General features: G+C 51.9%; 1 protein-coding gene across 3 annotated transcripts; it reads left to right on the top strand.

Moving 5' to 3' along the window:
• Positions 1-86: 86 nt before the first annotated feature.
• Positions 87-25395, top strand: cep131 (centrosomal protein 131). 3 transcript variants are annotated; one of them, XM_049014977.1, is made up of 28 exons: positions 87-732; positions 1765-1919; positions 2007-2208; positions 2417-2511; positions 3513-3624; positions 4045-4172; positions 4497-4601; positions 4884-5048; positions 5649-5766; positions 5881-6000; positions 6815-7091; positions 7264-7361; positions 7471-7641; positions 7919-8110; positions 9291-9428; positions 9643-9768; positions 12244-12360; positions 12577-12606; positions 13746-13848; positions 14324-14525; positions 16842-16949; positions 17293-17410; positions 17771-17845; positions 18252-18394; positions 18469-18646; positions 22802-22998; positions 23692-23725; positions 23879-25395. In XM_049014977.1, exons 2-28 carry the CDS (start codon positions 1861-1863, stop codon positions 23948-23950), a joined length of 3483 nt encoding a protein of 1160 aa, XP_048870934.1. In that variant the 5' UTR covers positions 87-732; positions 1765-1860; the 3' UTR covers positions 23951-25395. The 3 variants fall into 3 exon arrangements, with proteins under 3 accessions (XP_048870934.1, XP_048870933.1, XP_048870935.1); XM_049014976.1 differs by having other exon boundaries at positions 89-732; positions 23692-23752; XM_049014978.1 differs by lacking the exon at positions 12577-12606 and having other exon boundaries at positions 90-732; positions 23692-23752.
• Positions 25396-25510: the final 115 nt, after the last annotated feature.

Here is a 25510-nt window from a genome sequence, read left to right as displayed (position 1 = left end):
CGCTTTGTGCCACGCCCACCATGGACAGGCACCGCGGATCCTCCAATCGTAATCCTCCGATTTTGGGGGTCGTACCTTGCGCCGACCAATGAGCGCTGCCGCGGCGCGAGGCGGCTGTGTTTTCTCGTTGCCACAGAGAAGATGTTGAGGTTCGTTGTCAGTTTTCAGCCGTCGGTCGGCGGACGCTGGGCTGGGAATAGCGATGAAGTGGCCGCAAGTGCTGTGTTACCCTTGCGCTGCGATTAGCCCTTTATTTTCTGATGTATGATTCGAAATTCTATAGTAACGTTGTAATATACGGTATCAGGAAAACTGGACGACGTTTTAATGTTTGTTTTTTTCTCGGCACCCGTTGCTGGCATGTCGGTTAACGGTTTTTGTGCCGTTATCGCAATGGGAATGCATTACGTTTTCACTTTCATGTGTATGTGACTGTGCCGTAGGAGAGGCCAGCCGGACAGATAGTAAGGCTGCGTTGGGTTAATACCGCCTGCCAGCGGCCGGTGTAGTGTGATAGTCAGGCTCCCTGTACGCCCACTGACCGCTGCCATCCTACATGTCCTGACACCCAGCAGGGGTCTTTCTTCCCGACGTATTCCGCTGAACAAGTCAAACAAGCGTCGGTGTGACGGGCCGGGTGCGTCTGAATGACCGTTACCGGGCACCTCGGTAAGGCCGCCGCCCCCGCTGCGACCGTCGCCCTCCTCTCCTCTTCTCTCCGCTGAGCAGCCGGTGAGTTTCCTTTGGGATTTTTGTCTTTGCAGTTTGGCGACGGTTTCTGTTGTGATGCGTTTGTTTTGTTTGTGTGTCAATGTCGCATCGTGTCCCTCGTGAGTCTGATACCCACTTGAGCCTTGTTAAAGACAGTTGCGTACTTGGGTGATCCTGTTGATGTGTATTTATAAAGGAGAGGGGGGTGTGGTGCTGAATTACAGTAAAGCAATACTTTTTGGGCAGAGCTGGGCATCACCAGTGTGGGTCTCCTAGGGTACAACGTCTATGCCCATCTGTGATGCACATCCTTATAGCCAGGATCCCCACGGCCTGCTTGGCATTGTCCTCTCTGCTATGTACGACTGGATTTCATTTGATGACTTCGCCCATATTGCCGCCTTCTTCCACATGGACATCTTTGCCGGATCACCGTAACCGAAAAGCCTGGCGAAGCGTTTCTTCTGATCTGCCGGCCGCCCTTTCTCCAAAGTGAGATCTGTAATTGGAGAAATCGAACAAGTCTTCCATCTCTGCTACCATTTTCTGCTTTTGACCAAAGTGCCGAATTATCTTGTATTGATCCAGAGGAATGCATTATCCAAGCATTTGTTTGAATCACCTGCCTACAGTTCTGGGCTAGACTGGATCTTAAACTTCATTGTCAACAGTTTTATAACAGGTGGGGACCCCGAGGAAGACCCCAAGATGGAGTTACTCCTGTCAGATGTTGACAGAAACATTGTGCCCACCCCCCAACTCCAAACCCAGCTGACCTGAGTATTTCAAGATGCTGTTTCATTATGTCCCTGATTTGTTGGATTGTTCGTACCTTTGGGGTTCTCACGCACGTCCCAGCCCATATGCTACGTGCTCCGGGTGTCGACTGGGAAGAAAGAGGATGCTCTGGGTTTCAGTGTGCCTGGGGGGGGGTAGCCCTGACACCCCTCTCGGTGTGGGAACGTGACACCGTCATGCTGACTCTCCATGCTGTGATCAGCATCTCAGACCAGGTGGTGACAGACCATGTTTGTTGTCCCGTTGAATATGGAGCTGAAAAGGCAGCGGAGTCGTGTCTGAGGAGAATCTGGAACGTTCCGAAGAAGGAGAACATTTAAATATGGCGTCTCGCATCTGCACCTCTGGCAGATGTGCCATCGAGGTTTTGTCCGTCAGCTTGTTTTTGCACCAAGGACAGAACACCTGAGGTCACTGCTTGACGTCACGTTGAAGTCGAGTCAGGGTGATTTGTGCTTCGATATGTGCTGAATGTGTGCCTCCCCCTCCCCATCCAGCACAGACCCCCTGAGAATGCACACCAGCCGCAGCCCTGCCTCCCTCCCCGGCGGCCTGGCAGGCGAAGCCCTGGACCTGAGCCTCACGGGCTCCCAGCTCACGGTGACCCGCCGGCCCTGTAGCGCCTCACCCGGCAAACACCTGTCGCGCTCTGTGTCGGTGTCGGCTGCCGGTGAGGGCCGAGGGAAGCGCAACACCCTGGTAGGTGTTCCCGCTCGGGATTCATATTCATGTTGATGAATTTGTCTGCTTTCGTTTCAGTGTCATGATTAACTGTGCCGAATCAGTCAGATTCTTAAAACTATGATATGTAAAAATATGTATGAGGGAATTCTGGGTAATGAATAGGGAATGGCATGCTGGGATATTCTGGTGAATTTGTCATATTTGTTTATATTTTTGACACCAGGCTGAAGCTGGACTGGGAGCTTCCCGGTCCATCAAGAACCTGCGGCGGTCCAACAGTACCACTCAGGTGAACCAGCGGACGAACCTCACCATCAGGTAGGGGCCGTGTGGGCCGGGCCGGTGCGGGGGGACGGTGATGAGTCCGTTTCGTTAGGGACGGCTGCTGGCTTCTCCGGCATTCCTTCACATGGAGCAGCGCTGTTGCGGCAGCTGTGGATTCTGCCAGACACCCAGCCCCCCCTCTGTTCCCTCAGCTCCGCACCCCCATAATGGCCGCTGTGGATGGTGGCTGCTTCTTATAGGGCTGGCCAGAAGGTGTGGGGCTTGGAGGGGGTTATGGGGGGAGCATGACTGGGGAATCACACCCAGACCGACGGGCCTCTTTGTTAGAGTGAAGGACACAGACGGGTGGGGATACTGTTAGTGAGGACTGAATGAGAGAGGGAGGGGGAGGGGGAGGAGAGGCCCCATGCGGGGGTCCCATTGTCTGCCTCCTGCTGCCCACCACCCGGCCTGTCACCACCTTTCAGGAGTGTCTTTGGAGTAGAGGAATGCATGTCTCGGATTTGGGGGGGGGGGGGTTCCTATTCAGTGGACCAGCTGGTTACCCCCAGCCCCCCTCCCCGCAACCCCCCTTCAACACAGGAAGCAAAAGATGCTGAAGGGTCCAACCCACCGTAGGGCATGTGGACTCATCATTTTCCCTGGGTTTGTTTGAGCGTGTGTTTATGTTTTAAGGCAGAATAATAGCTATGTGTGAGATGGATGGGGGGGGGGATGTTTGTTTTACCTTTCAGAGGAAGTCCCTCCTCAGCCTTCTGGAGGAAATGATGCATCTCTCATGGTTCTGCTGACTTGTCACTCGCGACCTCATACTGCAGGCAGTGTGGCTTTACAGCTGTGACGCTCCCGTGACTCATGTGTTCAGGATTTACTGTACCTGGTGTGAAAGAGCAGCACGAGGTTCTGCGGTGCAGCCAGCAGACTGAAGCAGGCGTTCTGAGTGCCGCGTTGGATGGAGGAGGGTCTGACGCAGAACCGCTTGTCGGTCCGATGCGACGCTGTAGGAGGATTCAACAAGCTAATCTCTTCCCTAGTGAGGACAAGAGCGAGGACTTCCTCACTTTTCTGGACAGCAGCTCGGATGGCAGGAGGAAGCTGGCCAGCCTTGGCAAGGCGTCCCCAGACCGCACCACCTGGAACATCCTGGTACGTCGTGCAGTCCCACAGTGACTGGCTGCAGAGTGGCACCAGCATGTGGGTTATTCCCAGGGAGTTGGTGTTGGAGTGAATCTGGTCAGGTCTCTTGGTCCTAATACGACGTATTGATCTGCACATCTGTGTAAATGTGATGGGACGAGGGGAGGTTTCAGAGCTGCAGGAGGAATTATCCCATACATTCGGTCGCTGCCTTGTTTTACCCACTAGCTACTGGTTATATTTTAGGATCTTAGTCAGATAACCTAGTTAGCTTAACCCAGTCAGCTTAACCCACCACTGAGGCCCTATTACACTTTTTGACCCGTCCATAATGAGCCATGAAATGGGATGCAGACTAAACTGCAGTTACGGTGTCATCTGGCTAGGGGGCGCTGCATTGCACCTTGTAAACAGGACTCTCTGTCCCAGGACGACCAGCCGCGGGCCTTCCCTGTGTCCCCCAGCACTCGCAGTGCAGGCAGCCTGGACTCACCCACGGGCCTTAAGAAGAGGGAGGCGGGCGTGGCACTGGCAGCCAACTTCACTGCCAACAACCGGTGAGGGGGAGCTACTGGTATTGGAAGGGTGGGAGGGTGGGCGGGGATAAGGGGCGTGGCTTCTGGGCCTCCATAGTTGGAAAGTGGAGATGTTAGAAAGCTCTTATCCCTTTCCTGAATCTTCTCCTGAATCTTTTCTGAATCAAGCAGCCAAAATAACTGGTCACTCACTATACTTGATAGTATGTATAATACTAACAGTAACATTAAACAGAATTACTAACAGAAACTCATTCAGGCTCCGTAAATAACTGGCATTTTTAATAAATGGGCATCACTTCTGCGTTTTGTTTAGTCCCCATTTTGTCATGTCGCCCCCATTAGGAGCAACAAGGGCGCCGTGGGAAACTCAGTCACGCCCATCCTGCATAACAACCACTCCGAGAAGCCGCTCACGCCCAAGAGCTCCAATCAAAAGCCTTCCTTCAAGTGGGTGGCGTCCTCTGTCTCCACGCAGGATAACGTGGGCGGAGGCCTCTGTGTCCGTGCTGGACCTCTGTACTGTGCTTGCATGCCCTTAGCAATCTATCTCTACCGTTTACGTCCCACCCTGGATTGACTGAAGTCTTGGCGTTTGCTTTAGCAGTTTTGTCATTGCCTTTTAGTGCCTTTTTTAATAATAAAATCGGGCCCGTGTTGTCAGAGCGTCTGCCCCTCCCCCAGCAGTCCCCTGTGATGTAATGTCGTCCCCCCCGCCTCCTTTGCGGCCAGCAACCTCATCAAAGCCACGGCAGGCGATGAGGCCCCCCCAGAGGGTGGGTCTCTCACCAAGTCCCAGAAGAACTTCTCCTCCTCGCCGTGCTCCAACGGCAACGCTCCATGCGGCAGCCCCTCCCAGTCTCGGCGGCGTGAGGTCACTGAGGAGGAGGCCGAGAGGTGAGGCAAAGCATCGCGGTTATTCCCCTGCGGCAGGCGCCCGGCCTTGTGCTCAGCTTTTCTTGCTGTGTTTTTTGCCTCTTAGGGGTAATTCCAGCTATACGCATCCTGCGCTTGCAGAAATGTCTGTTTGAAAGTAATGACACAGATGTGGGATTTTGCTGAACGTGATTGGGGGCAAGGCAGGCTGACTATGCTGGTGGGCGGGCTCTGCATTCGCTGTGCCGCAGGTGTCCCTGGTGTATGTGGGCGTGCGAGTGCGTGCTCCTCTACCATACCCCCCCGCTGCCTGCTCATTCTCTCGGCACACGCTGGCATCCCCGTGGCAGAGGATGTGCAGCACGATGGCCCACATACCCCGGTGCCCCCTGTCTTCTTGTTCCACACTGGCATTCCGCCTGGAGCTTCCACCGTGATGGGCGCCAGGCTCACCGTCCCCCTCAGTGCTTTTGAAAGAAGGCTGTTTTGTTTTTATCTACTAGCTTAAACACTTGGTCCAAAGTGTGAGTCACGTTCCTCCAGCTGTGCGCGGTCTTTATTACTCCCGTATTCTGGACGCGGGCCCCAGCAGTGTCCCTGTTTGTGTCTGTGTGTCTGCAGGTTCATCCAGCAGGTGAACCATGCTGCCGTAACCATCCAGCGCTGGTTCCGGCGGCACTCTCAGAGGCAGCGAGCCGGAGAAGCCGCTCTCCGCCGTCTGCTGGCCGCCAAGAAGCGGGTAGGCGTGGCCCGGCCACTGGGGGGGGGGGGGGCGCTAGAGAGGGCTGGTTTTTTCCCGCTTCCCCTAACCCCAGACCCTGCCTCCTCACCTCTATCATTTGCTTCCACAAAGGAGCGGGAGCAGAAAGTGGAGGAAGTTGGAAAGACCCCGGAGCTGCAGAAGAAGAAAGACGAGGACAGGAAGCGGATCCGTGAGGAGAAGGCGCGGTTGGCTCGGGCTGCCGCCATACAGGTACCATGCAAAGGGGATAGAGTTAGTAGGGTTAGGGAGTCGTATACCTCGAAGGATGTCCGGACAGAACTCAATAAAACACGTTGGCATGATCAACCTGTAGCATACTGAAAGCGACTATGCCTTGATCGCCCTAAGTCACACCACAACAGTACAGGGCACAGAATGTCTTCGATGCAACAGCCCCACATACAGAGCAAAAATAAACATGCAGTTTCTGCCTCTGAAACACAGGTTGTCTGCACATCATTAAAATCACTCCGTGACCTGGCATATTCATGTGGATAAGCTCAGCAAATCTTCCTTCAGAGCCTTTTGTTTTTAATCGACGAACATCGCACCGCACTAGTGACACGAGGCCATGTGTTTCGTGTCAAATCGTGGACAGCGCTTGGGATGAGAACAAACGAAAGAGTTTGCTTTGGGGTCCCTACGCAGGAAGTGTATCACCGCTCATATGACGCCCATGCCACGTGTTTCGTTTGCAGCCACCTCTAGGGTTTGGGTCGTCTGCCTGGCTTTCATCCTCCGTGTGTCCTCATGGTCAGATCATGTTCCCGCTAATCTGAAGTTGTCTCTTTAGTCATTTCAGCTTTATGCTTTCAGCTGGCACAGTCGGACAGCTGACAATGTCGCTGTCTGTTATTTGTGGAGTTCTGCTGTCTCATACAGTCACTCTGGCTGAATGTCGGCATATAAGCATTTCATCGCTGAGTGTTTCTCTGCAGTTGCTCTCACAGAAGCTTTCATCAGCATGAAAGGAAAGATAGAGAAGTTTCATAAGTCCTTGTCTGCCCCCTACCGGCACACGCAGGAACTGCAGCAGAAGAGGGCCGACCGTGCTGCAGAGGTCCAGAGGGTGGCTCAGCAGGAGTTGGGGGCCCTGAGGCAGGATGGCAAGGTGGGCCGCAAGAAGACTGCCAAGGTGTCTCCCAGCAACAAGAGCGCCGCACCGCCCAGCAGCAACAAGAGCGCCGCACCGCCCAGCAGCAACAAGAGCGCCGCACCGCCCAGCAGCAACAAGAGCGCCGCACCGCCCAGCAGCAACAAGAGCGCCGCACCGCCCAGCAGCATCAAGGCTAAGAACACAGGTGAATGAAAGAGCCTTTGGGTGTGTCTGAGTCCCAAAGGCCGGGCCACGTATAAAACTGGGATGTTCTTAGATAGAATGTCCTGCTTGTTGGGTCTGGTTACTGATGACTGGTTGACATTGTTAGTGTTTGAGCTCACCGATGTTCATTCATTCTATATGACTTTGCACAGACACCAACATGAACGTGGCAGAGCATCCGGCTGACACATCCAACCTGAGGGTGGCATCTCCCACCGCCTCACAGGGCCGGGGCTCCCACAGTTCCCAGGTAATCTGCTGATAAGCCCAGGGGGTGTCACTGCTGATTGCTGTTGCACTAGAACCATGGTTAAGGCTGTAACATTGCAGCCAGGCCCATCCTGAAATTCCGCCCTCAGGAACTCATACAAAGGACCGTTAGTTTGGAGGACCAGCAGCAGGTTGCACCGTCGAGTAGAACACAGTCCAAAACCACACTGAATGACCTGCTGGACACCCTGAAGCTACTGGAGGAGGACCCGATGGAGCCCAAGAGCTACAAGAAGGAAAAGTATGCCTGGATTGACCAGGTGAGTCGGCTCTCTACTTCAGCTTGTGTCGTGTCAGTCCCCCTTTCCGCTTCGATCCGTATGGTCTACGGTGTTTATGAGTTATCACATCTATACAGAGTATCCTGAATAGGCACCGGGGCACCAGATGGTGGGGAGGAGTTTGCAGGGTGACTTTCCTGGGGTCAGCGGGCTGTTCTCTATCATCGATGAGCTTTATGTGATACACAAAACATACACAACGAGATGCACAAACATGCATGGTAAGGCCCGCTTTATCTGTCCCCTTCCGGCCTAGGAAAGAGACCCCATCTCTCTGACAGCGGATAACTTGGAGCGCCATGGTCAGCTGAGCCAGGTATCTGCCCTACCAGATGGGGGCGCCTTGCTCTCTGAGGCCAAGCTCCAGAGCATCATGAACTTCCTGGACGAAATGGAGAAATCGGAACAGGAGCGCCCTCGCTCTGTCACCTCGGGCTCCCACAGAGAGGTGAGACTTTGTGGGGGCAGAGGGGGGCACAAGTTACAAGGGGCACAGTCTTCCTTTTGGTTTCTGGGCTCTTTGCCTTCCCTTAGGTTACCATTTTGGCTCCTGGAACAGGAGGTAATGCCCTAAGGCTAATTGTTTAAACTATCTTGAACAGATGATTATTGATTAACATTAACATTAATTAACGAGTTTTAAGATAAGTTCAGACAAATATTCAATCAAACCGATATGGCAACAATTAGCGACAATTATTACTTGTGGGTTGGCAGGAAATCCAGCAGCGAAGACTTCTGAGAAATGCATTGTGGGAAATGTATTTCAAGCTTCAATTATCAAAGGGAAACTATGGGCAGTTTCACATCTCAGGAACTTCTTTCAGAAACCAGAACTTTTTTCTGGAACCAGGAACTTTTGTCATGTTCCCTCCGCAGGAACTTGGCTCAGTTGTAGCTCCTTGGAGGCAGTTCTGGAACCGGTTTTTCGTTCTAACATGAACAACTGGGGATTCACTGGGGAGTGATAGTTTTGCTTATCTGGCAGTAGGAAGTCATGCGGACGTGAAAGGAAAAGAGACAGAAAGGGCAGAGCAAAACGTGAGCAGATGGAATAATCAATGAAATGTATCAATGAATACATTTATACATTGGAAGATCGATAACCAATATGCTTTTGTCTAATATTGCCAGTGCCGGCGGTGAAATTTACTAGTGCTCATTCATGGGATAATGTTACATCACTTTTTATTCTGTGGAAATCGAAAGATCGATCTGCTGGCCAGATTTGATAATGAGTTATAAACATGTTGTGGATCGCGTAAATATACTGTAAATAAAAGATTGATCGCAATCGATTCCCCCCAGTAATTAAAAACACGACTTGTCCATCCTCCATCGTTTTGGGGTGGTGGTCTAGTTTCAAATTGTGTGAAGTTTAACCTACGAACTTTTTACGTCTCCCATGGTCATTTAGCATAAAGGTCTCAGTTCCTGTTGTTTGGTATGAAAGTGGCTGGGAGCTACAAAGTCCCCGGTGGAGACACAGGGACTAAACTGGGACCAAGTTCCGGAACCTGGATGGATGGCTGGATGGATGGATGGGTGGGTGGGGAGCCTATTCCCGTGTGGATGGGGAGCTGTGCGTGGGTGGGTCCAGCTGGGCCTCACCCTCTCTACTCCCCCAGGGGCTGCTGTCGGAGGAGGAGCTGGTCGGCGTGGAACAGGCGTCTGCCACAGCGGCCGAGGTCACCAGCAACATGATGAGGTTGAAGCTGGAGCTGGAGGAGAAGAAGCGCTCTGTCACATTGCTGCAGACTGCGCTGGTGCGTGCATGCCCGTGCGTGTCTGTGCGTGTCCGTGCGTGTCCGCGCGTGTCCGTTCGTGTGCTTGTCGATGTGCTGATGGCAAAAGCCATTGACTGCAGTCGGCATGGAGTTCAGAGGGGGTCTTTCCATGCATTTCATGAGGTTTGCACGCGGCTCTGTGATGTCATCGCGGGGTCCCCCGTGCCCGCCTGACGCCGTGCCTCCTCCCCAGGCCCAGCAGCGGGATCTGACAGCACGCCACGTCAAGGAGACTGAGAAGGAGCTGAAGCATAGCTTCCAGCTGCAGAAGGAGCAGTATGAATCCACCATCCAGAGACACCTGGCCTTCATAGATCAGGCACGCTGCGCCCCCCACCCTGCCGCTCCCCCCTCATTGCCTGCATATTTTATCCTTTATCGCCCTTGTAGGTTTAGGGCAGTGCAGGTATCCTTCGACGCCCCGGTTATGTCCTGGTAGTGAGGATATAAGTCAGTCTACATGTATCTTGATCATTGTAGGGGAGAGAGCAGATATACTGTATATCATAAGATACAAGATCACACACATTTAACTAAACCTCTACAGTGGCAGCGCAGTCGGTTAGTTTTGCCACACATGAGGTCAAATATATTCGCCAACGTCCCTCACATCGCCAGTGTCCCTCCCTTTGCCAGTGTCCCTCCCTTTGCCAGCGTCCCTCCCTTTGCCAGCGTCCCTCCCATTGCCAGCGTCCCTCCCATTGCCAGCGTCCCTCCCTTTGCCAGCGTCCCTCCCATTGCCAGCGTCCCTCCCATTGCCAGCGTCCCTCCCTTTGCCAGCGTCCCTCACATCGCCAGTGTCCCTCACATCGCCAGCGTCCCTCCCTTTGCCAGCGTCCCTCCCTTTGCCAGCGTCCCTCCCTTTGCCAGTGTCCCTCACATCGCCAGTGTCCCTCACATCGCCAGTGTCCCTCCCTTCGCCAGCGTTCCTCCCTTCGCCAGCGTCCCTCCCATTGCCAGCGTCCCTCCCATTGCCAGCGTCCCTCCCTTTGCCAGCGTCCCTCCCTTTGCCAGCGTCCCTCCCTTTGCCAGCGTCCCTCCCATTGCCAGCGTCCCTCCCATTGCCAGCGTCCCTCACATCGCCAGTGTCCCTCCCTTCGCCAGCGTCCCTCCCTTTGCCAGCGTCCCTCACATCGCCAGTGTCCCTCACATCGCCAGCGTCCCTCCCTTTGCCAGTGTCCCTCACATCGCCAGCGTCCCTCCCTTTGCCAGTGTCCCTCACATCGCCAGTGTCCCTCACATCGCCAGTGTCCCTCCCTTTGCCAGCGTCCCTCCCTTTGCCAGCGTCCCTCCCTTTGCCAGCGTCCCTCCCATTGCCAGTGTCCCTCCCATTGCCAGTGTCCCTCCCTTTGCCAGTGTCCCTCCCTTTGCCAGTGTTCCTCCCTTCGCCAGTGTTCCTCCCTTCGCCAGCGTCCCTCCCTTTGCCAGCGTCCCTCCCTTTGCCAGCGTCCCTCCCTTTGCCAGTGTCCCTCCCATTGCCAGTGTCCCTCCCATTGCCAGCGTCCCTCCCATTGCCAGCGTCCCTCCCTTTGCCAGTGTCCCTCCCTTCGCCAGTGTCCCTCCCATTGCCAGCGTCCCTCCCTTCGCCAGCGTCCCTCCCATTGCCAGCGTCCCTCCCATTGCCAGCGTCCCTCCCTTTGCCAGTGTTCCTCCCTTCGCCAGCGTTCCTCCCTTCGCCAGCGTCCCTCCCTTTGCCAGTGTCCCTCCCATTGCCAGTGTCCCTCCCATTGCCAGCGTCCCTCCCTTTGCCAGCGTCCCTCCCTTCGCCAGCGTCCCTCCCATTGCCAGCGTCCCTCCCATTGCCAGCGTCCCTCCCATTGCCAGTGTCCCTCCCATTGCCAGCGTCCCTCCCTTTGCCAGCGTCCCTCCCATTGCCAGCGTCCCTCCCATTGCCAGCGTCCCTCCCATTGCCAGCGTCCCTCCCATTGCCAGCGTCCCTCCCTTTGCCAGTGTCCCTCACATTGCCAGCGTCCCTCCCATTGCCAGCGTCCCTCCCTTTGCCAGCGTCCCTCCCTTCGCCAGCGTCCCTCCCATTGCCAGCGTCCCTCCCTTTGCCAGCGTCCCTCCCTTTGCCAGCGTCCCTCCCTTTGCCAGTGTCCCTCCCTTCGCCAGCGTCCCTCCCATTGCCAGTGTCCCTCCCTTTGCCAGTGTCCCTCCCATTGCCAGTGTCCCTCCCATTGCCAGTGTCCCTCCCTTTGCCAGTGTTCCTCCCTTTGCCAGTGTCCCTCCCTTCGCCAGCGTCCCTCCCATTGCCAGCGTCCCTCCCTTTGCCAGCGTCCCTCCCTTTGCCAGCGTCCCTCCCTTTGCCAATGTCCCTCCCTTCGCCAGCGTCCCTCCCTTCGCCAGCGTCCCTCACATCGCCAGCGTCCCTCACATCGCCAACGTCCCTCCCTTTGCCAGCGTCCCTCCCATTGCCAGCGTCCCTCCCTTTGCCAGTGTCCCTCCCTTTGCCAGTGTCCCTCCCTTCGCCAGCGTCCCTCCCATTGCCAGTGTCCCTCCCTTTGCCAGTGTCCCTCCCTTTGCCAGCGTCCCTCCCTTTGCCATCGTCCCTCCCTTCTCCAGTGTCCCTCACATCGCCAGCGTCCCTCCCTTCGCAGATACTGTCCTGCCACCATACTGTATGTAAACCTTTACGTTAAAATGTATAAATAAAATCATTTCAGGATTTTACCCTCCTCCTGCTCCCCTCTGAGAAAAAATCAGTAATTTTCATTTTGGTCCTGTCTTTGGACCTGGCAGCATAAACTGGAACCTCAGTGGTGAATATGCCTCTTCCCCCCCCCCCCCCCCCCAGCTGATTGATGATAAGAAGGCCCTAAACGAGCGCTGTGAGAGTGTGGTGGCTGAGCTCAAACAGGTGGACCAGAAATACACGAAGAAGATCGCCCAGATGCAGGAGCAGCATGACCTGGTGAGCCTGCTGTGTCCATTGTGGCCACCAGAGGGCACACCACTTGGTTTGTGCTGGCTCTGCGTTTTTCCCCGACCGCATGTGGCTTTCTTTCACACGCCTTCCGGCAGTCTCTGCTGGGCTCGCCTGCGTGGGCATCTGGAGTTAATGCTTCTGTTTCCTCTTCTCTCTCTTCTCTCTGATGTCTGGCTGCCCCTCTCTCTCCCCCTGCTGTAGGTGTGGCACGTTCTGGGTCCGTTATGTGAGGTAACGCTTCTTTGTCAGCATAGCTTGCCTGCTTTTTCTCATCTCTCTCCTTCACCATCACTCTCTCTTATCTGCTTCGCCCGTCTCACCGACGTGGGCTTCCTGTAGTCATAGTCCCTACCCCAGTTTTTGGGGGGTCGTATCCTGTGCATGTTGTTCAATATGTGCATTTGTTGGTGATGGATATCCTGTTGTAGGGCTGGGCGGTACAGACCAGAAACCACATCTCCATGTTTTTTGTGAGAATAGTGCTACGTAGTATGTGTCTCAGTATTTTCTATTTGCGGGGGTCAAATAGAGCAGTTAATCCATAGAAGTGTTTCACTGCGCTCCGGCAGACTGTGTTTTACTGCGCTCCAGTACAGTTTTTCACTGCGCTCCAGCAGACTGTGTTTCACTGCGCTCCAGTACAGTTTTTCACTGCGCTCCAGCAGACTGTGTTTCACTTCGCTGTGTGCACCAGCAGACTGTGTTTCACTTTAGGTATTAGCCTTCAAAAAAAAAAACCAAATATCGCAGATTGTGATCGTTTTCTCTTCTGATCAGTCAGGTAATTAAAAAAAAAGAAAGACATGAACCCAGTAACAATGTGTCCTTGGCCTTCCCCTCCATTGGCTTCCCCATGGGACTGAATGTTTTGACTGTAGCTTTGAATCCTGGGATTCTCTACGATGTTATGACTGAAGCTCCCGCGTTTACAGCCAGGAAGGAACAGCATAGGTCTCTGTTAAGAATCATTGCTCATACTATTCTGCCATTTAGGCATCAAAATACTGCATGTGTCAGCGTGATCGTAGGAGTGATACCCCATTATGACTCGAATATTACGTAACTTTAACACGCCTAATCTTAACACACATTAATATAAACGGCGTTGTTTCATTCTATATTTTGTTTGAATATGAAACGATAAACTGTACAAAGTAACTAATTATACAGCCCAGCCCTCTCCTGTCAAATGCTAAGACTGATCCATAGAGCAGTCTGTCTGCATGGTCCTTCCTCAGGGTCTAACCATCCTGCTCATGGGGTCAGAGGTCGGCCTGACACCACAGGTCTTGTCCAGTCCCTGGTACTCAGAAGCTCTGGGTCTGAAGGCCTTTAATCGCTCACTACCCCACACCCCCCACCCCTAACAGGAGATCAAGAAACTGAAAGAGTTAATGGGCGCCACAGAGAGGATTCGACGTGAGAAGTGGATCGACGAGAAGACCAAGAAGATCAAGGAGATCACAGTGAAAGGTGCGCGGGGCCCTCGCCTTTGAGGGGCCATGTCAGCCGCCCGTCGCCTTCATGTGTGACCGCACGTGCTCGCGCCGCTCTCAGGGACACGTCTCTCTGCAGTATTTCTTAGACTGAAAAAGCGTTTCTGGCTGAAACCACCCCAGACAATAAAGGTACTGAGGAAGGGAGGCATCGTGCCTCCGACAGGGACTTTTGCTGCAGTGAACGTGGCTGGCAGTTCTGAGCCCCTAACTCACCCAGTGCTCGGCTTCCTGTCCACTTGCCTGTTTGTATAGCTGCCGGAGCGGGACTCTTACAGCCCCGCAATGGGGCTGCTTTCCCCTGCTGTCATCCTCTCGGTGCCCCCATGGCCACCGGCTGACTCTCTGTGGCGTCCGTAGCTGCACCCTGGCTCCTCTCTCTTTCCCACACCCTGTATTATTTCCCCTAATTCCCTCACTTCTTCCCTGGCTTCATCTCCCCACCCATCAAGGTCTGGAGCCTGAGATCCAGAAGCTGCTCTCCAAGCAGAAGCAGGAGCTGTCCAGGCTGCGGGCGCTGCACCAGGCCGAGCTGCTGCAGGCCGATGAGCGCGCCGCCCAGCGCTACGTGCGGCAGAGCGAGGAGCTGCGGGCGCAGCTGGAGAGAGAGCGGGACGAGTGCTGCCAGAGGGAGCGCGAGCTGGCCAAGCAGAGGTCTGTGTCTGTGTGTGTGTGTGTGTGGCTGCATGTGTGTGTGTGTGTGGCTGCATGTGTGTGTGTGTATGGCTGCATGTGTGTGTGTGTGTGTGTGTGTGTGTGTGTGTGGCTGCATGTGTCTGTGTGTGTGTGTGTGGCTGCATGTGTCTGTGTGTGTGTGTGGCTGCATGTGTGTGTGTGTGTGTGTGGCTGCATGTGTCTGTGTATGTCTGTGTGTGTGCGTGGCTGCGTGTGTGTGTGTGGCTGCATGTGTGTGTGTGTGTGTGTGGCTGCATGTGTCTGTGTGTGTCTGTGTGTGTGGCTGCATGTGTGTGTGTGGCTGCATGTACAGGAACAGGACACCTATGCGCAGTTTTACACTCACCCATAATAAATGACTCTCCCTGCAGAGTCTACTTTAGTTAGCGGAACAATGGGCAAAAAATTCCAGACTTGAGTCGGTTACTTATGCCTCATTTCCACCAACACGGTGCCAGGACTGGTGCCAGATTTTTCCCCAATATGGAACTGGTTCCGTGCATTTCCACCACACAGAACTGGCCTTATGCCAGAAAAAAAACTGCTCAGGCATGGCACCACAAAAAAGATGGTCTCAGAATTTGGAACCAGAGTGTCACTGAAAGTGGGATAGGAAGGACATCACATCCAAGCCTTGGGCTGATCCACGTTTTTTCACTTCTAATCTGATTCCGATACACAACTGCTGATACTGATACAGCTGTTTTTACTTTAATATTTTAATATAATAAATATATGATGTGTGCGTGGGTATATATATTTGCACTTTTATATATTAATATTTTTAAATTACAGTAAAATGTATGCCAAAAAATCTTTAATTAGCTACTAGAAACATACAGAACCTACTGTCCCACCTGGTTGGTACATCTTGTTTTAAGCGTTTCTGAGGCATTCACAGTTCTATTTGAATATCTTCCAGGCCAGTATACCCAAGTGCTGAATGCTTATGATGCCCCACAGTGTTTCCCCCCCGGTAACAGCGTCACCTGCACTTCGCTGCGGTAGCAGCCACTTGTGTATCACAAGCTGTAGCGAGTGTGCAAAGCAGCCCAGCTAGCGGCTCGCACACCGGCCATTGTTTTTTTCATTATTACCTGCATTGTCTCGTATAATTGCATGCACTTTATTTAATGGGATTTTTCACTAAACGCTACTTCTACCTCTCAAAACTTTATTTGTGCAACGATTGCAGATTGCTCAGCTACTAGTTGTTGTTAAAAGCGTAAAATACTTCCAGACCATAACCACCTTATCTGCTGTTTTTTACATTTCTCTTGCTGCAAATGGTATGGCGCGTAATGTCAGATCAGGCGGAAGTTTTTGAGGAACAGTTTTGGCGTTCAGCTTGAATGCTACAGAAAAAAAACACTTAAAATAGGAAATAGCTGTTGTTCTGTTGATTGTACAAATAGATTTAACACAAAATACTTTTTAGAGACCAGTTCTTACGCCAGTGGAAAACCAACACCTTGAAGTACCGTACTTTTGGTACTTTCTTGAAGTACCGAAAGTACAGTTCCTGGTCCAGTGGAAAAACGCCCTTTAGTTGAGCAGTTTTTTTTTTTAACAAGCAAGATACACAAGCAATATAGTTTCACATTATTCAGATTTTCAGATTGTGCAAATGGAGCTGCTGGGTTATGGAATGGCCCCCACTCAGAGCCTGTGCTGAACAATGGCCACACTTACACTGGTGGTGTGTATGATGCTGGCAAATCAGAACCGCTCAAAGATCGATCCGATCAACGGGGGTGCTGGCTGTCTGTTTATGGCACTAGTGGCCTCAAAAAAACACCAGCTCTGGCCACCCATGGTGATTTCGGGGGGTGGGGGGGTGGTTAATCCCAACAGGACCTTTGCCACGGTTTCTCCCAAGCCCAGCCTTAGCATACCTCGCTTATCGCAGTAATTTGGCTGAGGTCACGTTTTACTGTGTTGGGGTCTGCGCACTGGCTGTTTATCGTTGCACACTGGCTGCTTATTGTTGCACACTGGCTGCTTATTGTTGCACACTGGCTGTTTATCGCTCTGTTCCTCATGGCCCAGTAAGAATGCGGCCCCTTCAGCGGCTGGCAAAGGCCCATTGTATTACGACACTCACACTGCCTGTCCGTGACCCACCCACCCATGCACATACTCTCCCTGCCAAGAACAGCCTTACCCCCTGAGTTCCCGAGGCAATAACAGCATGGGGGGGGGGGGGGGGGGGGTGGGGTGGGCAGGGGGGTGGCTTGCCACCGTCAGTTTCTTCTAAAATGGAAAAAGCTGATGAAGCGATTCTGTGCGCTCCAGGTTCGAGAAGCAGCTGCAGGAGGAGGAACAGGCTCTCCAGCAGCAGAGGAGGCGGCTCTATAAGGACGTGGCAGAGGAGAAGGAGAGACTGGCCCAGCTGGCAACCAGGTGACGGGGGGGGGTGTCTCCTGGAGTTCAAGGGTCAGGAATGTCACTGGTCATAAAAATGGAACATGACAGCATTGGTGGGGGGGGGGTGCTTATTCGGTTTCTGGACTTTGGCCCAGAGCTGAGAGACCCTGTTATTTTTGATACCTAATTTTTGCGGCAAGGCGGACTGAGGGAGCAAGGGTGGGGGTTCAAAACTTTGGAGGAATTTCAGGGGCCCAGTGACATGTGAATTGTTTTTGGGGCTTGACAGCACGGCGAGAGTATATCCTTAATATAGCACAGCCCCTCCCACCCCCAGGCAGTCTAGCAAACTACTTTTCTCTTTGTTGCCACCTTTCAGGCAGCGCGCAGAACTGGACGACCTAAGGAGGCACCTGGAGGAAAACAGCACCCTGGCCAGACAGGCCCTCCGTGAGGAGCTGGACAAGTCCCGCGAGGAGCAGGAGAGGAGGCATCAGGTGACTCCTCAGCTGCCCCCTTCCACAAACTGGCCCAAAGCTCGGCGCTCTCTCTAACATTGGCTTCAGCGCAGACAGTCAGAGCACCACCCCCTTCCCCATCCCAAAGTTCTACGGGTTTATTTTCCTCCCTCAGTGTATCAGTCCCGTTAATTAAAGACATGTGTGGTAGCTAATTAAATGGGTGTGGGGAGGATTATGGCTGTATAGCGACTTGGAGCTAAGCACCACCTCAAGCAAGAGTCACACGGCCCAGTCTTGGGCATAAGGGATGGAGACGCTGGGGTGGTTAGACCCCAAACCCATCTGGTCTTATGCAGGCCCTTCATTGCGCATGTGTGTGTTACTTCTCACCTGCAGGCAGAGCTGAAGGCCTTGAGGGAGCGGATGGAGATTGAGAAGCAGGCCTGGGAGGAGAACTACATGAAGAAGGAGGTGAGAGGAGGGAAGGGGTGGCGGTGTTTGGGCATGTGATGCACGCCTATTCCTTAAATCCCTTTATGATGCCTTTTGCGCCCTCTCACTCCTGCTTAAATATTGAAACCTCGGCCGAGTCGACTGCCCGGCTCCGAAGGACGATGGAATTCTTCCCCAGCACTGTCCAGTTGGCTCCATGGCGACCACGCGGCCATGAGCCACTAGGTGTCACCTCTGTGCTCACTCATCCCCGCCTGGATGCCTTTTCAGGCCCTGGCCCAGCTTAGACAGTGACGGCTGTGCACTAGGCCTCCCCTCTACAGTCACTCAGCCGATAAGCGGCAGCGCGTCTCTCGCCGTGTATATCCTGCAGCAGAGGCGGCAACAGGCAGGACGGAGTGAGCATGGCACCATTTCCCGACAGGAAACGTGGCTGCTGAGCCGTGAGCGAGAGCTGAAGCAGGAAGTGCTCAGGGGGAGGGATAAGGAGATCGAGCTGGCCATCCAGAGGCTGGAGGAGGAGACCAACGAGGCCCGGGAGGAGTGCGAGAGGGCGGCAGAGAACCGGTGAGGCTGCAGCCGGGGTCTTCTGCTCAGTCTGTGTGGCGGAAACTGACCTCTGACCTCTCGGGCGGCACCAGGGTGAAGCGGGTGCGGGATAAGTTCGAGGCCGAGCTGCGGGAGATGGAGCGCTCGGAGAGGACGGCGCAGGACAGGTGCCGGGAGCTGAAGCAGAGGCAGGCTGAGATGGAGGCCGAGATCCTGCACATGCAGGCCGTTCTGCGGCAAAAAGAGCAGGAGGTGCAGGACGTCTCCCAGGTAAACCGCACCCTTGCCACGGTGACAGAAGCTAAACACAGAGCAGCACAGAGCTGCGGCAGAACGCAAACTCGAGGTGACAGGATGGGTTAGGGCAGAACAGAAGGGCAGCAGAGAAGGAATTCATGGTAAAGGGGTCCAGAACTTAAGGTACGGGGCAGAGAGCGGCCAAATTGATGGCTGCTGTAGGCAGGATGTCTGGGCTCAGTTTGTGGTCTGAGCTTGAGGCCAGATGGGAGACGAAGACGAAAGAAGAAGCAGAGATGGCTACTGGGAGCCGTACTGAGGATCATCTACACGCTGTGGCCACTGCTGTAATGAGCTGTCATTCCGCACTTCTGCTCCAACCAGTCTGCCTGCCCCCTTCTGACCTTTTTCATCAATCAGGGGTTATCAACAACAGCAAGGCACTGACTCTGTGAATTTTCACCTTCACACTATTATCTGTAAAGTCGGCTGTGTGGCGGCTGTTTCTGCGATGCCGCAGCCGCCATGTGTGGGCCCGCCGTTCAGATCGGGTGTCTTAGCCACTGCCGTGGTGAGGCAAGCAGTAAGTGAAGCTCTTCACCCCGTCTGTGTGCCGCATGTATTCAGGTGCAGCCACAGGATTGGCTGTGGAGGAGCTGGATGTTTCCGGTAATGAGCAGGGGAGCCTATTGCATTAGCCACTGTGTTTGTTATACAAACATTTAGCTGGCGGGGTGCCGGGGTGGATGACAGAGTAACCCTCTGCCATAATAAGATGATAAGGGGCAGATGTTGAAGGCAGAGACTGAAAGTCAACAGCAAAACACGGCCTGGAGCAGCTAATGTCTGGGTGATGGAGCTGGCTGCCTGGTTCACAGACCCACGGAGGCCAAAGTCAGGCATTCTGTTATGCTTTATTGTGATACCATCCATAAACCAGTATACATCCATCCATCCATTTTCCAAACCGCTTATCCTACTGGGTCGCGGGGGGTCCGGAGTCTATCTCGGAAGCAATGGGCACGTGGCAGGGAACAACCCAGGATGGGGGGCCAGTCCATCGCAGTAAACCAGTATACAGTGGTATGACATACATAAGGGGCTATATACATAACACAAGGGGTTATATACATGCATAAGGGGCTATATACATATATAGGGGTTATATACATACATAAGCGGCTATATACATAACACAAGGGGTTATATACATACATAAGGGGCTATATACATAACACAAGGGGCTATATACATAACACAAGGGGTTATACATACATAAGGGGCTATATACATATATAGGGGTTATATACATACATAAGCGGCTATATACATAACACAAGGGGTTATATACATAACACAAGGGGCTATATACATAACACAAGGGGTTATACATACATAAGGGGCTATATACATAACACAAGGGGTTATATACATACATAAGCGGCTATCTACATAACACAAGGGGCTATATACATACATAAGGGGCTATATACATACATAAGCGGCTATATACATAACACAAGGCTTTATATACATACATAAGCGGCTATATACATAACACAAGGGGTTATATACATACATAAGCGGCTATATACATAACACAAGGGGTTATATACATACATAAGGGGCTATATGCATATATAGGGGTTATATACATACATAAGCGGCTATATACATAACACAAGGCTTTATATACATACATAAGCGGCTATATACATAACACAAGGGGTTATATACATACATAAGGGGCTATATACATAACACAAGGGGCTATATACATACACAAAGCATGTACACAATGCAATGTGTGTGTCAACAATAGATACTGCAGCAGAATATGTACCCTTTTCAAGAGAACCAGAGTTGTTCTGGTAATGTAGAAGTGAGAATCAGGGGCAGAGACATTACAGCAGTAATTACTGCAAGTTATTCGTTTCTCTGATGGGTGGTGCTCAGGGCTGGCGTGTCGCGTAAACACCATGTGGGACTGTTTAAAAAAAACACATAAAGCAAAGACAGACGGCTTATGAGGGGACCCTACAGATGCAGCATAGACTATAAGGTAGCAACACATTTCCAATTTCAAGCAGAAGCTCTGTTGTTCAGGTTTCTAAGGGATTTAAGGTTATAGTTTGTGTAGCCACTTAAACTGCAATAAAAGCACATGACTCTGGTTACTGTGGGGCGTTACTGTATGGAGCTGGCAGCCCTCTTTGACCTCAAACAGGCATAAAGATTAACTAAGATCGGAGCAGGTGTTTCACTGAAGAGTACAGAGAACAAAGACGGTTTATGGTTATACAGCAGCGTTAAGTCCACATGTTAGCATTACAGTTAGTCAGTGTGCGTGCATACACTGTCATAAGCAGGAAGTGAAATGTCGTCTCCTGTGGTTTCCTCTATTTTATCCAAAGAGACGTGCATTTAATAAAGCAGGGACAGTCCTGCGGGCAACTGGGGGTGAAGGGCCTTGCTTAAGGGCCCAGTGGTGACATCACTCCGCCGACCCTGAGATTTTACTGACGACCTTCCGATCCTCAGTACAGAGTGCTGGTGCGCAGAGCCACAACCTGCCCTAAGCTGGGACCCCCCACACGTGATGTTTGACACACTGACGGGCCTTTGCTCAGCACGCTGCTGAACATGGGCGCAGTTACAGGGCCACGCAATTTACAGTGTGTCAGGGACTCATCTGAACAGCACATTCTGAGTCATGAATTTCAGTTCAATATATAATAAAGGAAACACTGAAGTACTTCATAATGGGTAAAATAAATCTATGCAATAAAATGCCTATTACATTAAACTGCAAATTCCAAAGACGTAATATATCAAATGCGCACTTCATCTGGCCCAAGGAAATCCAAATTCCATTATTGTCCATTGTAGTGTTTCTTTTGTTAGAAATTGCTCTTAAAATGATCTAGAGAAACTCCAGTTCTGCCCCAGATTTTATACGGACTTCCATATAGACTTTGATCCATCCACATGGCCCTGCAGTAGGGATGGTGTTATACTCTGTTCACTGGGAATTTTCTATGCAGGCGCCCAAGCTTAAAACACCTGCCTGTGTGGCTTATGTGCCCAACCAGGGTGTTACTAAATGACACAGAAAATGGAGACCCAGAAACGTAGCAGAGGACCTATTAGATGTCAGCTCCTCTGCCCAGCTAATCCCATTTAGAGCATCACTCATACTGCATTCCATTTGAACATGGAAGTCGGAATTTAGAAGTTCCTACTCGGAAAATTCAACTGGAATGCCCCCTGAAGTCGGACTTCTGAGTTGGAAACTCCGACCTCAGAATTCAAGAAGGCTGCACCCTTCACCAGCAGACGTGAAAGCTGAAGTTATATGCTGCTTGATAGCACTTATGTCGTATATGTGTCTTAATAAATCTGTTGTACACACAGTTTTGTCCAACTACTATCTGTTGATATGTTGCTACGGTGATTTTATGGGCACAATACCACGTAATGTGGTGTAACTGACTAGTATTGCTAAAAATAGCTAACCAGTACAATAGCTGGGTAGAACTGGGGGTAGGGCTATTTCAGGAAGCGGGATTTCTTGCTTAGCCAGATAACTTGTCGGATTTAATGTAGTCTGGGCTGAATGTAAGTGAACGAAGATAAAGGCCATTTAATACCTTAAATCCGACAAGTTATCCGGCTCAGCAAGAATTCCTGCTTTCTGAAACAGGCCCCTGATATTGCTAAATGGCTTCCCGACTTGCTGTACTGAAACACAGTTACCTCGGGTGTGACGTCATTCCCAGCTCTGAGTTCTGACTTACAGCAGCTCAGTCAAGGCCAGCTGGGATCCACTGGTCTGTCTTCCATGAGGTATTAGTTACAGCACTGAATGTCTGAGGTGTGATAAATAGCGTTTCAAGGGCTTTAGTCCATATTTACAATGTTTCTTCTTTGTATCTATGGATGTATTGTATCTACACACATTTAGTGTCTACATGTGTATTTTTGATTGCTTTTTGTACAGTTACGTTACAGCTCTTGCTGCAGGGTATGCACACACACACACACACACACACACACACACACACACACACACACACACACACACCGAGTGTAATGAAGCCTGGGTCTCCTACCTGCTATGCCAGTGTCACCGTCCTCATTAACCCATAACCCTCTCCCCTGACCCTTAACCACATGTTCCACCCCCAGGTGCGGGACAAGCTAGCGGAAGAGCGCCGCAGCCTGGCCGAAGTGATCCGACAAGAGTTCGCCGAGCGGCTGGTGCTCACCGAGGAGGAGAACCGGCAGAAGAAGATGGAGGTTTCAGAGCTGCGGGCACGCCTTCGCTTGGAGGTGGAGAGGGTGGCCCGTGAGAAGGAGGAGGAGCTGACCGAGGTCCATCAGCGGTGAGCTGTGGCCGTCTCTTACTGCCTGGCCGCTCTTTGGCCTTATGGTGCATTCGATTGGCTCAGTGAAGTCGGAAATTCCGAGGTGTGTGACGTCACATTCACCTCATCTCCCGTTCGAGCTACACATCTCCGGACAAACATGGCTGCCTCCACAAACACTCTGTTGTTTATAATATTTGGAGCAAGATTTTTCTTTTCCCGAGAGACAGTCAAACAAGAAACACTAACTAGTCAAACCACATTAAAAGTTTTAAAACATTTTAGTAGATCCGTAGAGATTATTCTTTTTCCGAGGCGACACTAACAAGTCTGGTAAAAATCTAACATTACCTGCTAGGTTTATGCTCATGATGTGGTATTATCTAAAACGACCATGTTCAATTACATTTATAACTATTAATAGTTATAACTAAACAAAATAGACATTTAAAAATAGTTATAAACTAGAATCGCTACTGAGTGTGTAAACTGTCTTGTTAAATGACGTCACAGGGGAATCTCATACAACAAAATTCTCTCCGACATCATCAGAAAGGGGCGTGTTTCCGACAGGAAGTGACGTTTTCAGCACATTTTCGTGATGTTTTTCTCCGACTTACATCTCCGAGAGAGATAATCGAAAGCAGGATTACTGCTGGCCAATCAAGTTTGTCCTCATTGAGAATGTCACCTGTCTCCCTACGCTTCCAGGGTGAAGTCGGCCATCCTGAAAAAGGACGAGATGGTCAGTAACCTCCGGAAGCAGTATGAAGTGAGTGGGGGGGTAATGGGGGGGGGGGGGGGGGGGGCGCAGGTGGGGCAGGAGAGACAGTCCTGGAGTAAAGAGAGTAAATCCCAAGCATTAGTGAAAATCACACCTCTACCCTGCCCCCCCCAGGCTGCCGTTAAGCGGGCCGACCACCTGGAATCCCTGCTGGAACAGCAGCGGAAGCATCTTCTGGACAAATGAGGGGGTGTAGACGCCGCCTCCAAGCCCCATCGACAGCCACGGCCAGCACCCTTTGTCCTCTCAGCTAGCTGGATGTTTCTGACCGATACTCTCTAGGGCTTCAGCAAACAGCACCTTCTTGCTATTGTTTATCCACGTTATTAGGTATGGACTGGGGCTTTGCCTTACCGACACCACTGGACATTCAGCTGGGAGCTGCAGGCTCCGTCTCCGCCCTCATGTTCCAGGGTAAGACAGTCCCTGTCATAGAAATAAAGGGGGGAGGTGGTCATTCTGTGAGACAAGGAAGGAGAGATCATTGGTGGGGTAGGGAGGGCTGCAATTGGAATGCCCCCCCCCCCCAGCCTGGCCCCAAGGACGCCGTGCCGGTTTCCATGGCAACGTGCTGGGAAGGACACAGCAGTCTTTCTGGAGCCCAGAGGAATCTCAGGGGAGGCAAGGGAGGAGCTGGTTTACAGTTTTACCAGGAACACCAAAACATTCCGTCAGGGGACAATGAAATGGAGCAAAAGGCGGAGAGAGCGGCACGCGATCGCGTGGTACACCTCCCCCGGTGATCTGCTTATGACTGTATTTTCAGGTGCCTCTCACGTCCCTTGGGGGGTAAACTTGGCCATGTGAGCCGCGGGCCAGATCTCCTGGCTCTGTGGGGGCCCTCTGGCACAGAAGGGGCTTTCAGAAGCAGGCATGCGTTTGAATGAGAATGGCCTTTTTCGGAGCTGCACATATGATTTGACTCAGTGACCCTCTGGGCTTTTAATAATTACAAGATTTCCAAATTGGACTCCCTCCCCCACCCTACACACACACACACACAACGATTTCATCACAGTGAGGTCTGTTATTTTAGTAATAGATCTAATCTCACATGTAAAATACTTTGGGACATTGTGAAAGTGGACAGAAGATAAAATGGAAGATACTGTTATTTGTGTTTTAAGGAAAGGAATAGAAGGAATCAGATGAATGTCGGCTCGTAGCTAATTAGTGGGTGCAGAGGGGCAGTCTTGCTGTGATGAGGGCTCTGAATGTAGGGGAGGAGGAGGGGAGGGGCTAGGGAATGTACAGAAGTAAGCCTGTAAGGATGGGGGTGTTCTGGTGAAGGCAGGGCAGCGCTGAGTGTTCTTCGGGGATGCAGCTTCAGACGGGGCGTGCAGAACTCTACACTTCATGCTGGTATCTTGGGTGTCGCCCTTACGGGAGTGAATACGCAGCCTCACTGCGCGCCCGGCACAGCCTAGATATCCACCACCGTACCAGCGGCCAAAGCCGTACTTCCCCGCCATGGACCGGGCTGTTGTCTTCTGTTTTTATTTCTTGTCTTTTTTTGCGTTTTCCCTATTCTGTACGCATTTCTTTCTCCATGTCGGTACATGTAAATCGTGACTACTTTGTGTTGTTCTGTAGTAATCCATTAAAAATATGTCAGTTTTACAAAACTATAATTTTTGTCTTTATTTCGATGATTGATGGTTGCTGAAAAAGAGGATTCTTTTATTTCATTGCGCGCAACTATTCCACGTAGTTATTTAGTTGTTATGGAAGATCCATTTTCAGAAT

This window comes from Brienomyrus brachyistius, chromosome 5 (assembly GCF_023856365.1).
Source record: "Brienomyrus brachyistius isolate T26 chromosome 5, BBRACH_0.4, whole genome shotgun sequence".
NCBI lineage: Eukaryota > Metazoa > Chordata > Actinopteri > Osteoglossiformes > Mormyridae > Brienomyrus > Brienomyrus brachyistius.
Note: the sequence above shows the minus strand (reverse complement) of the source record. Positions and strands in the feature narration are given on the sequence as shown.